Source organism: Ceratotherium simum, chromosome 19 (assembly GCF_057802395.1).
Source record: "Ceratotherium simum simum isolate JZ-2026a chromosome 19, ASM5780239v1, whole genome shotgun sequence".
NCBI lineage: Eukaryota > Metazoa > Chordata > Mammalia > Perissodactyla > Rhinocerotidae > Ceratotherium > Ceratotherium simum.
The window spans coordinates 32,420,699-32,433,184 of NC_141918.1; the positions used below are offsets into that span (position 1 = coordinate 32,420,699).

Genomic DNA, 12,486 nt, shown 5'->3' on the forward strand with positions numbered 1-12,486 from the left:
AATACAGGGCCAATCTTCCTAAAAAAAAAAAAAGGACATTCTTACAGAATCAATCCTAAGAATTTCAGGTAATCTTCAAATAATTTTTATTTCTAAGACAAAAGTATACAAATAAATTGTAAGGGAGAAAAGAAAAAAGAAAGAGAATGGAAGAAAAGTCTGGCTAAGGATTTTTTTACGCCAAAAAACTAAGAGCTATTTAGTATACCAAAAGGAGAGGTAAAAAAACACAAAAAGAGCAGAAAAGAAAAGCCAGGAGAGTCATGCTAATGGCATTTACAGATAATTCACTGATTTATCACAACATATACACCAAAGGTCATGGGTAAAAAAAGACTTGTAATAAATTCATGTTTAATACTGTTCTTAAATATATCACTTATCTCGCCTAACCTAAAGCATGTATGTGAAAGAAAATATGATATGAATAAACTTACATTCTTCTTCTTTAGGGTCAAGCTGTGTAACACTAACAGATAAACGGTCCACACGTTCTTGTAATGAATTAACTCTGAAGGAAAAACTATGTGCTTCATTGAATAATTCTCCAAATATATCTTCAGCATATTTACCTAAGCAAAAATAAAACACGTACCATAAAATCTAATGTGATCAGAGATAAATATCAAACAACTTAACATTTACAAGTGTTGTCCTGATGGATTTGGCATTTACAGTCATGCGTCACTTAACAATGGTGATACGGCCTGAGAAACGCACCATTAGGCAATTTCGTTCTTATGTGAACATCACTGAGTGTACTAAAGAAGAACAAAATTTGCCACCTCAAAACGTGTCTCTTTAACATGAGAATTATTTTAGGCTGATTATTTTTAAGAAATAAAAGACTCAGAAAGTTTTTCTTGTTGCCTCCCCGTTAACTGCCTAAAAGAATTTAGATTAAAAAACCTGTGTCAGAAAGCAAGCTATCAACTTAGTATAACATGAACTGGGTAGTAGACAGGGAGGAACCTAGAAGAGCCTGTTTGTTGGGCTCCCCTCTGCGTTATTCTGTTTCTGTGTGGCCAAACACTTGTTTTTCAAACCTTTGCTCCTTTTCACCTACCTGTGAATTGCCTTCCTTTCCTTTGAAGTCCCTGAGTCTCGCTACCCCCAACATCTTCTTTTCTCTGTAGCTGAGGATGGCATTTAAGGTGAGGGCTTCGGCCATTTTGTCGAGTTACTCCGTGTTCCTGAGTTTCTCCCATGTATACATGTTATTAAACTTTTGTTTGTTTTTCTCCTGTTAATAGGTCTTATGTCAATTACCTAGAAGGGCAGAGGAAAATTTCTTCCTCCCCTACAGTACTTATACAAACCTAAAAAATACAGCTTACTACACACCTAGGCTATCTGGTACTATTTCATGGGACCACCATCATACATGTGGTCCATTGTATACGGAAATGTCGTTATGCAGTGCATGACTGTATTTGGAACTAGTTTAAACTTTAAACCCTAGCCTAAAGTAATCCAATGGTGACAGAATGAAAAAACAACACAAACCCAGGGAAATCTGGTTTAAAATACTAGTTCTACCATTTCTTGCAAGATGACGTGTCTAAAATGGAAATACTCTACCTGCTTTACACTGTCTTTACCCATCTGTTGAGGGTTAGAAAAGATTATGATGTAAAAGTACATACAAATAATAATCCCAAATTAGCATTCATGAATAGACTTTATACTAGAACTTAATCTCAGGCCAAGTGGCAGAATCCCACATTCTTCAAAAGTCTAATAGGTGACCTATCTCAGGTATGCCCAAAAAGATTCTGAAAATTTATGAGATTATTTTACATTCTCTCTTGTTCCGGTTTCTTAAAAAAATCATCATAAATCTAAAATCAGTGTATTTCTCCAGTTATGTAAATTTCCATTGCTGAAAAGAATAAGCCAAAATAATCCTGTTCTGAAAGGAGAAAAAGAATAGAAATTTCTATCTACTAAATAAGCTAGGGAGAAGTTTTAGACAACCTATAATGAAAAAATGTTCAAGTGTACTTAGAACATATACATTAACGCATACATAAAACATAAAAATGAGTCAATTACTATCTATACCTTTGAATTAAAAAAAATTGATGGTTTTCCTAAATCAAGACATTTTAGACCCAAGCATACTGTCTAGGTTAAATCTAGCTCAAAAGTAATTTCTATTGAGACAGTTCTTGTGACAGAGAAGTAATAAACATTTGTTAAATGAATTCCTTAATCATACCAGTTTATATTTGAATAATGCTGCATTGTTTTCAAAGCATTTCAATATATTATCAGTTAAATCAACAAACATTTACTGAGGGCTCACTCTGTGCCAGGTAGGTAGGTGTATGACCTACAAGACACCAAAAAGTAAAACATAAAAAACTCCTGTTCTAGAAGATTTTATAATCTTTAAAAAAAAAATCAGAACTTTCATCTCTCTATAATGAATCAGGAGAAAAAAGATAGTTTATATATACTCATTCACTCAAATATATTCTTGAAAACGAACTGAAAACGTCTTATGTACTAGACACTGTACCAGACCCTGAAGACATAAAAATCATGAGAAGACGGTCTCTGCCATTGATGAGTTTTGAATAGAGGAAAAAGATATTTAAACAAATATGAAAAGCAATTTAATAAATAAGTCCAAATCTTTGCTCCATTTGCTTTGAGACCTTGGTATCAATTTCCTCACCTGTAAAATAGGGATAAAAATATCTGCTTCAAAGAAAAGTTACAGTCAAGCGCCGCATAACGACGTTATGTACAATGGTGGTCACATAAGTTCAGTACCATACAGCCTAGGTGTGCAGTAGGCTACACCAACTAGGTTTGTGTAAGTACAGTCTACGATGTTCACACAATGACAAAATCACCTAACAACACATTTCTCAGAACATTATCCCTGTCGTTGTGTGATGCATGACTGTACAAGAAAAGGAGACACAGTGAACAACGGGCCTGGTAGAGCACATGATACAGGGAAGGAGCTCAACAACAGGTGGCTCTTACTACAATATGAAGTAAGAGCCACAGAGCACAGAGATAGAAGCACCTAACTTCTGGGTGTGGGATGGTGTTCAAGACACTTCCAGAGGCACACAGTGTCTCTGGCAGATAAGGGACGCAACCTAAGTGGAAGAAAACGCAGATATAAAGTTATTCATTTATTCAAAGAATGTTAGGGATACAAATGCTAGGGATACAGAGAGGGTAGAGAGAATTTCATCCCTAAAAGAGCTTAGTTTAAACAGGGATCCTGTTATAGTCTGTATACCACCTGAAATTATATGTGGATTTTTAAACGCATTTGCATTTTTGTGGAGAGAGGGCCCATAGTTTTTTAATAGATTTTTAAAAAGTCTATACACCCCCTGCCACAAGTTTAAGTGCCAAAGTACTTCAATGGATACGATAAACATCCTATCCTTTCTCTTTCGTATCCCTTCTTACTTTCCAAATGTACCTCCTCCTTCCCTCCCAGAGAGAGGTGAAAAGAAGAAAGTTTGCAATGTAAAATTGATTGTGTATGTATCTGAATTTCAACTGATCTTAAATTTATTATATTACTTCTCTATTCAAGAACCTACAAGGTCTCATTATCTATGACATGGAAATCTAAATCCTCTCATCTAACATTCTGTGTCTTCCATAATCAGTCTCCACCATATTTAACCAGTATTGTTTGTCGCTTTAATCCCCCTTATATATTTATTTTTGCCTCTATTTGTCTAATTCTTCAAGCAAGTTGAAATGCCTTCCTTCCTCATCCCTCTCCACTTTCCAAATTCTTTTGTTCCTTTAAAGGCCCAATTCAATTCACATTTCACTCAGCAACCCTCCTCTAATGAATTCATCTTATGTTTCTCTCTCTTTTCTCAGTTCCTATAATCTAAAACTCATGATTTTAATTATATACACGCTCACACTATTCAGAATTGTTTCAATATTCATCATATTCAACTCTTCAACTAAGTGGGGTATGTTCTTTTGGGACAAGAACCATGTAAGCTTTATCACACAGCAAAGTATTCAGCGTTATCTGTCCACTGTCTGTCTATGTATCTAATGTCTTATCGAGTCAATCTATTTATCCATCCTCCTACCCATCTACCTTGCTGTCTATCTATTACATTTGCGAACAAGAAGTAGGTTCTATCAAGCTCATCTTGGCAGCATGAACTGACTATACTCAACAAGAGAAAGGCCTTGGGAAGAGAGAATGGTTAAGAGATCCCTCAGGTAATTAGAGGCCCAATGGTTGTTAAGTAAGACAAAAATAAAATGGGAAAGAATCTTGGCATAGCAGAAGAAATTTATAGAAGGTGAATTCTAGGTTTTCAGTAGTTATCTATTATAAAACAGATTGTGTTCTACTATGAAAAAAAACTGGGATGTATATTTTTTTGAGGAAGAGGTCAGGAGGATGTTCAGGCTCAAGCAATGCTGAGTCCTGCGGTTTACCTTCATTGCTCTGTTTTCTAGCACTTATGGTGCTAATGGCACCAAAGTAAAAATCTCAATTACCTAGAACTATTTTTGAAAGCCAAGTTCTCAAAGTAATTCAGACATTATTTAATGCATTAATTATTATTTTAACTCTTGTGGATGGAAACGGATATAAAATCTATTCTAAGCTTCCCTGTCTTAAGTAGAATGCAAAATTAAACTTAATTTTAACTTTTCTTGAGGATTCACAGTCATGAATTGATTATGAAAATCAATTAATGTCCTAGGCTAGAAAACAGCCTTGAAATGTATAAGAATATTTGCTTTTACATTACAAATAGCCTCTTTCCAGTTTTTATGTTGCTTCTTCCCTTATGTCACTTCTTCCTTTGTATCAACTACTTCTTTTGGCTGGCTTCAGTAATGCCTGCCCCTGTTATCTCTCCTCAAACATCCTCTTTTAAATGCTCTGAAGCATAAATGTTTGTAAACCACATCATCAAACCTGCATGAACTATCAAAGTAAAAGCAAACAGGCTCTGAGAGAGGGATCAATCGGTTCTTTTATGTGCATAGCCTTTAGTGCATGGGCTGGTTTATTCTGGCTGTCTAGAGGCTTTTTAAATTTAATTCCCGATTCTCAACTATGGGAAGTGGGAAAGCGGCCAGAGAGCTTAATTCCAGGGCAGTAAACTATTGTTACACCTTGCTACAATATTTTATGGGTTTTCTCATCTCTACAAACTGCTTACAAAATGCCCATATATAGTGTCTGATTTCAAACGTGGAGCATCCAAAACCTACTTCAGTCATATTTTTACAATGTATTTCTATTTTCAGAGTTTAGCTACAACATGACCATGTGCTTGCTGATAAATGGTGCTTGTATGGACTCCATCAGACTTGAAAATTCCTTAAATTTTCACCTTTAGGTTATGTAAGAAATGAGTTAGTACTGCAAATTAACACCCTTAATCATTATATTAGTTCTAAATTCTATACTGGGAATATACCTAAAACAAGATGCCAGTACTAAACCCAAAATTCATTTTAATTTTAAGAAATATTTTAACCAAATTTATTAATGTCATTTCTATGTTCTTAACGTGTATTTTAATATTAACATGCTGATATACTCATGTACGTGTAGTATATGTAAATTTTATATGAAGTCGTTCACATGTTAGATTCAATTAGTGCTAGACTGCAAAAAAAAGTCAGCAAATGTCTTTAAACAATATAGTTAATCATGTTAATACAATATCTAGGACTCTTTTGACTTGTCTCTCAAGTACATTCTATATTGACTTTCACAAGGAAGAAACAAATAAACAATATAATATGTTAGTGATTCACTGCCAGCAACTAACCTAAAAAAAAGAACCATCAAAAGGGGCAAGGAATACACTTAAATCACTTAAATTCAAATAAACCACCTTTTTTTTTTCTGAGGAAGATTCGCCCTGAGCTAACATCTGCCACCAATCTTCCTTCTTTTTTTTTTTTGGTGACAAGGATTGTCACTGAGCTAACATCTGTGCCAGTCTTCCTCTATTTGTATGTGGGATGCCACCACAGCATGGCTTAATGAGCAGTGTGTAGGTCCATGCCTGGGATCCAAAACCACGAACCCTGGGCCACCAAAGTGGAGCATGCAAACCTAACCACTATGCCACCAGGCCGGCCCCCCCAATCTTCCTCTTTTTTTGCTTGAGGAAGATTGGCCCTGAGCTAACATCAGTGCCAATCTTCCTCTATTTTGTCTGTGGGTCGCCACCACAGCATGGCTGCCAACGAGTGGTGTAAGTTCGCCCAGGAACTGAAGTGAAGCACATCCAACTTAACCACTAGGCCACGGGGCTGGTCTCTAAACAGCCTTTTAATTTATTCTTACAAATTTCACAGGCAATGTAGAAATTCAGTGCTCTCATCAAGGGCATTCAAATGTAAATTTTTATGTTGCTCCAGCTATATATGTGTATGTCCAAATTCTCTCACTTAAAACAAATTAGATTAACAACCTCTCTTTATCGTGTGCTAAGTACTCCATTATAAAAAGAAAGGACAGGGGCTGGCCTGGTGGCGCAGTGGTTAAGTTCATCATGCTCTGCTTCAGCAGCCTGAGTTTACAGGTTAGGATCCTGGGGCAGACCTACACCACTAATCAAGCTATGCTGTGGCAGCGTCTCACATACAAAATAGAGGTTAGCTCAAGGCCAATCTTTCTCACCAAAAAAGTAAAATGTATTAATAAAATTAATTTCATTAAAAAAAACACCAAAGGACAAAAATTAAAAAGAAGAGCCAGTCCTGCCTATAAAGACAATCTATGTGGCAGGGTATGGATGAGAAGATAAATCTAAGACCACTTACAGAATATATCTAAGCGAAGAACATCTTGTTTTATCCTTAAAATGAAATATAAATGTCTTATTAAAAAGCTACGTCTTCAATTCAAAAGATAGACTAGATGTATTGTTTTAATTTTCTAACATTAAATTTAGAATAATGGGAAATAATTTATTTAATTCCTTAACCTAGTAGCTCTGTTCTGTAATCTTATAATGGGAACACACTGCCTGTCTCCTCCCCTACCTGCCCCTTCCGTTGGCCTTTATTATCTGGCCAAACTGCTTGCCTTTCGTCTGTCAGAAGCCAGGTTCACATCATGGTGCATATCAGACTCTTGACTGATATCCTAATGTCCTTTAAACAACTCACTTGACCAACCCAGTCCTCTGATTAGTGACTACCCCACATCTTTCACTTTTAAATATTTGATAATATAAAAATATTTCCCTATGCTAATAAAATATATGTAAAGAGAGAGATACTAGTGTCCCAAAACACAAATAGTTGAAGCCTCTAAAAAAGTAAACAGCAATAACAAGCAGGCAAAAGTACAACTCTGGCCCTACTTTTCATAGATCAAATCATATTTTAAAAACAATCTCAGTAATTCTTATCCATCATGTGATTTTGTTCCTAAGGACTCTGTCCATATTTCCTTTTCCAGAGGAAACATGCAAGGGAAGAAGAAACGATTCTAAAACTCATTAATTTTACTTAAATTTTCAGGATAATTTTTTACTCTTCTCGCCAAATATAAGGCCCCCCCCAAAAAATTAATCACAAGAACATCTTCTTAATACTCTAAAGCATAATATTCTGGTTTGGGAGTAATAATTTTAGTTGATATAAAAATACTTACTTAGGCTGCTTAGTTGTCTAATTATATTTGCCAAGGAAATATTGGTTACACATTCCAGTTCATTCTTAATGCCTCTCGGCAGTGCTGTGTGGCACAAGTGCCTAGGATCGATGTTTCTTTTCACTAACGGCATCTTGAGATTAACCTCTGTGCCAATTCACCTAAAGGAAATCAAACAATAAATTAACATTACTCAATTTCAACCAACACAGAGTCAGACCTTATCTTCCACATTTAATAATAAAATATTTGCTAGTGTAAAATGATGAAAATGAAATCACCTGATTGAACAAATCAAAATTTATTTACTAACCTTCTTTCATCTTTAATTATTAGCATGTCATTATTATATAAAACATTAAAAAAACCACCTACTTTCAATGTCAGTTGCCTCATGATGAATTCATTATCACCGTCACTATTATTCTCCTAAAACCACTGTTTTTACTTACAACTAGAGGTTTTGTTCTAGGGAGCTGGTGTGAAAGGTCCTCTCTAAGGAAGTGCCTAAGAGGATTAAAGAAGCTAAAAGAGTAGCATCAAATTTATATTTCCACATAAAAATGTATCAGGCGTTCAATAGCTCAGAGATCAAAGAGTCCAAGTTGCCCTACATTCTCAACCTCATCAAAACCGACCACACCTTTATTTAATTGATTAAAGAGTTCAACCTTGTTTGAATTACAGGCAGTCCTCACATCCCAGGCTTCACATATGCACAAATAACACCAGTTCCCCAACAACATGGTTACAATTTCACTTACCACAGTATATTAACTGTGAATAACTGCATAAACACAAACTTTTTGCTAGCACTTCAGTCCGCAAATCACTATGTTAATTAGAGATGCACATCATGATCAGTGACCGATCACGTCATTTCTTTTCAAAGTCGGTTGGTGACTGGTCACTCCTCAGCTGCTATTCAACTCGCCTACAGACCACAAAGCATGTAGCTCGGTTACCTTCTTGCCAATAAGTAACAAACCCACATGAAACTTTACAAATTTTCTCTGAACAAAAATTGAAATGCTAAGAAACAAAAGGAACAAAAAATGATAATGCTAGAGGAATTAGTGAAGGCGAACTTATCGACATCATTGAGGAAAGTAGTTGTGACAAAAAGGAAGATATCCCAGAGGAAGTGACGCCAACAGAAAACTTCACATTAAAGGAACTCTCAGAGACATTTCATGACATTGAAAGTGCAAAGCATGAATTGTTGAAAACTGATCCAAATTTAAGTAGAGAGGAGTAAGACAATTTGCAAAGGCACAGAATAGATGCTCACTGCTAGCCCTGCTATTCTAAGTTATACAAGGAGAAGGCAAAGCACTGTTCAAACTACTCCTGATAAGTTTTTTACAAAGAAATAAAACACTAATTCTGTTTCTAACGTTTTATACTACATTGTACTAAATTAATATTAGTTTTATTAATTTTTCATTTCCCTATACATTTATAACTAACATAGTAGAGTTTTTAACGTTTTGACAAAATTTTTTAAAGATTATGGAACAACTGTAACTTTTCCCATTGATTATTAAGATTGTTTTGCACAGTTTTAGTTTGTATGGTCATTTTTTGGATCCCATACTACCATGCAAAGTGAGGACTGCCTATAGTTACCTACTGCTAAAAAATGGTTACTAAAGGAAGTAATTTATTATTTACTGAGCTTTAATGACTACCAAATGAAAAGTTTTGGATAAATCTAATTGCATTGTACTTATCAATATTCTTTAACAACAAACTTGCGCATGAAATTTGTCTTTTCTTACCTGTTTGTTCAGCATTCTCTTTATATTTTGAAACCTTTTTTAAATTGTACAAAGTGAAACACAGAAACATAGCATACAAAATTGTACAGCTTGATGATTTAAGCAAACACTCAGGCAACCCCACATAAGAAATAAAACATTGCCTGGACCCCAGAACCCTTCCACTTTGGTCTCCTCTCCAATCACCCTTGCCTTCCTCCTCCCCAAAAGTAACCACTATTCTAACTTTTATAATAAGCATTTCTTGGTTTTTCTTTATACTTTCACCACTTAAGCAGGTAACTCTAAAACTAGAGTTTTGTTTTGATTGCTTTTTGAAGTTTATGTGAATGGAATTATACAGTATGTATTATTATTTTGTCTTGCCCTCTTTATTCAACATTGCATTTATAACATTCATCCATGTTGCTTTGTGTAGATGTAGGATAGGATGTTCATTTTGATTGCTGTGTAATATTCCACTATATGACTACACCACAATTTACTTACCCATTCTAATGTTGATATACATGAGCTGTTTCCAGTTCGAGGCTATTATGAAAAACACTACTATGAACATTCATATACATTTGTCCTAGTGTATACATTTCTGTTAGGAATATACTTTAGGAGAACGGCTAGGTTAAGGACACGCACAGCTTCAACTGTAGATGTCGAACTGTTCCAAAAGTGACTATACCAATCCATACTCCTTCCAGCAGTTTAAGACGCTGCCACCGCTCCACATCCTCACAACACTTGATACTGTCAGTTTTAAAATTCTAGATTCCTACGAGTATGCTGTGGTAACTTATCATAGTTTTAATTTGTTTCCCCAATTGCTAAGGAGTTTAAGTACCTTTTCATATATTCATTGATCTCTTGGATTTTCCTCTTTTGAGAAGTGCCTATTCAATGCTCTTGCCCACTTTCTATTTATCATTTGTTGTGTTAGGGCTGATTTGTAGAACACTAGATATGAACCATTTGAAGATTATATATGATGCAAACATCTTCTCCTGTCACTTGCTATTTCACCTTGATGTCTTTTAATGAACAGGCTTTTATACTCAATATGGTGGAATTTATCAATCTTTTCCTTTTAGGTTTAGTGTCAAAGCATATGTTTTGAAATCATTTTCTATAATAAGATCACATATATGATCTTCTACATTATCTCTTAGCTTTGCTGTCTTGCCTTGCACTTTTAATCTATAATTGACGTGGAATTAACTTTTGTGAATGGTGTGAGGTAACAGTCAAGTTTCTTATATATTATTTCAGCACCATTTATTGAAAAGAGTGTTCTTTCCTCATTGCTCTACAGTGGCACTTTTGTCATAAATCAAGTTTCTATATATTTTTAAATCCATTTTGGGGCTCTATAGTATTCCACTGGCCTATCTACCTAGAGCTAATCACACACTATCTTAACGGAGCTTTACAAAAGTCCTGATATCCAATAGGGCAAGCCCTGCCCCCGGTTCTTTGAAAATGTCCTGGTTATCCCTGGCCCTTTGTATTTCGAGGTGAATTTTAGAATCAGATTATCAAGTTATATACACACACACAAACACACCTATTGGAAATTTGACTCGTACTATACTAAATCTATAGATCATATTAGGGAGTACTGATATCTACAGAACACTGTATCTTCCTATCCATGAACATAATGTGTCCCTCAATTATTTCGGGTTTTTAAAATGTCTCTTAATAATGTTTTACAGTTTTCAGAATAGAAGTCTTATACATCCTTTGTTAGATTTATTTGTATGTATGTGCTTATTTTTTGATAATACTGGAATTGCTTGTTTTATTTTCTCTTTATTGTATATATAGAAAATAAATTGATTTTTGTATACTGACCCTATTTCCAGAGACTTTTCTAATTTCTTTTAAATGTACATAATCTATCATATGTGAATAATGATTATCTTTCTAATCCTTATATCTTTTCTTTTTCTTTTTTTTCTTTTCGCCTTATCACACTAGCTAGAATCTTTAATACAATGTGAAATAGAGGTGATGATAGCAAGCATTCTTGTCTTTTTTCCTGAACTGAAAGGGAACGCCTTCAACATTTCACAAGATGCCTGCTATAAAGGTTTTTGTCCTTACTGTTGCTTTATTTTGTAGACATCTTTTAATAGATTAAGAAGAAGGTCCTACATATTCCTAGTTTGCTAAGACTTTTTTTTATCATGAATGACACTGATTTTATCAAATGTTTTTCCTACATCTATTATGATGATCGTGTGACTTTCTTCTTTTATTGCTAAGGTAGTGAACTACACTGATTGACTTTTTTATGTTAAACAACTTTGCATACTTGAAATAAACTCAGTTTGATTGAGATGTATGTGGTAGGCAGAATAATGGCCCTCCAAAGCTATCCATGTTCTATTCCCCAGAATCTGTGAATATGTTATATTACATGAAAAAAGGAAATTAAGACAGCAATGTAATTAAGGTTGCTAATGAGTTGACCTCAAAATAGAGAGATTATATATCTTTTTTTATATATTGCTGGATTTGGTTTTGATTTGTTACTATGTTTAGTAATTTTTGCATTTATGTTCATGAGAGAAATTGGTCCATTCTCTTCTTTTCGTGTTATGTCCTCGAGAGGTTTTTTGTTTGCTTTGTATTAAGACTATGCTGGCCTAATAAAACAAGTTGGGATACGTTCCCTCTTTCACTATTCTTTGGAAGAATTTGTATAAGATATACATTATTTTTTTTTAAATCTTCGGTGTAGTTCATCTATGAAACCATTTAGCCTCAAGTTTTCTTTGTGGGATGGTTTAAAATTATGGATTCTTTCTTTAATTGCCATAGAATTTTTGAGATTTTCTACTTCTGTTAATTTTGGTAAGCTGTATTTTCTAGGAATTTATCTACTTAACTAAACTTTCAAATTTATTGACATCAAAAATTCCTTATGATTTTCCTATGATTATAAGATTATAAAATATCCTTTTTCATTTATTACATTGATTGATTTTGCATTTCTATTTTCCTTCATCACAAAGGGTTTATCAATTTTACTAATTGTTTTAAAGAACTAACTTTTGG

At 34.3% G+C, this 12,486-nt stretch overlaps 1 protein-coding gene across 13 annotated transcripts in view; it reads right to left on the bottom strand.

Annotated features, from left to right (window-relative positions):
* Positions 1-12,486, bottom strand: part of WASF1 (WASP family member 1) — a 68,106-nt gene that overhangs the window by 12,797 nt on the left and 42,823 nt on the right. For 6 of the 13 annotated variants that reach the window (XM_087443998.1, XM_087443996.1, XM_087443997.1 and 3 more), the window contains 2 exons: positions 7,649-7,809; positions 438-572 (listed from right to left, as the gene is read on the bottom strand). In XM_087443998.1, coding sequence (XP_087300124.1) covers positions 438-572; positions 7,649-7,781 — 268 coding nt within the window. In that variant the 5' untranslated portion in view covers positions 7,782-7,809. Of the gene's footprint in view, positions 1-437; positions 573-1,066; positions 1,244-7,648; positions 7,810-8,412; positions 8,583-12,486 lie in introns of those variants that run through there. The other 7 variants (XM_087444000.1, XM_087443999.1, XM_087443990.1 and 4 more) reach the window with 2 other exon arrangements.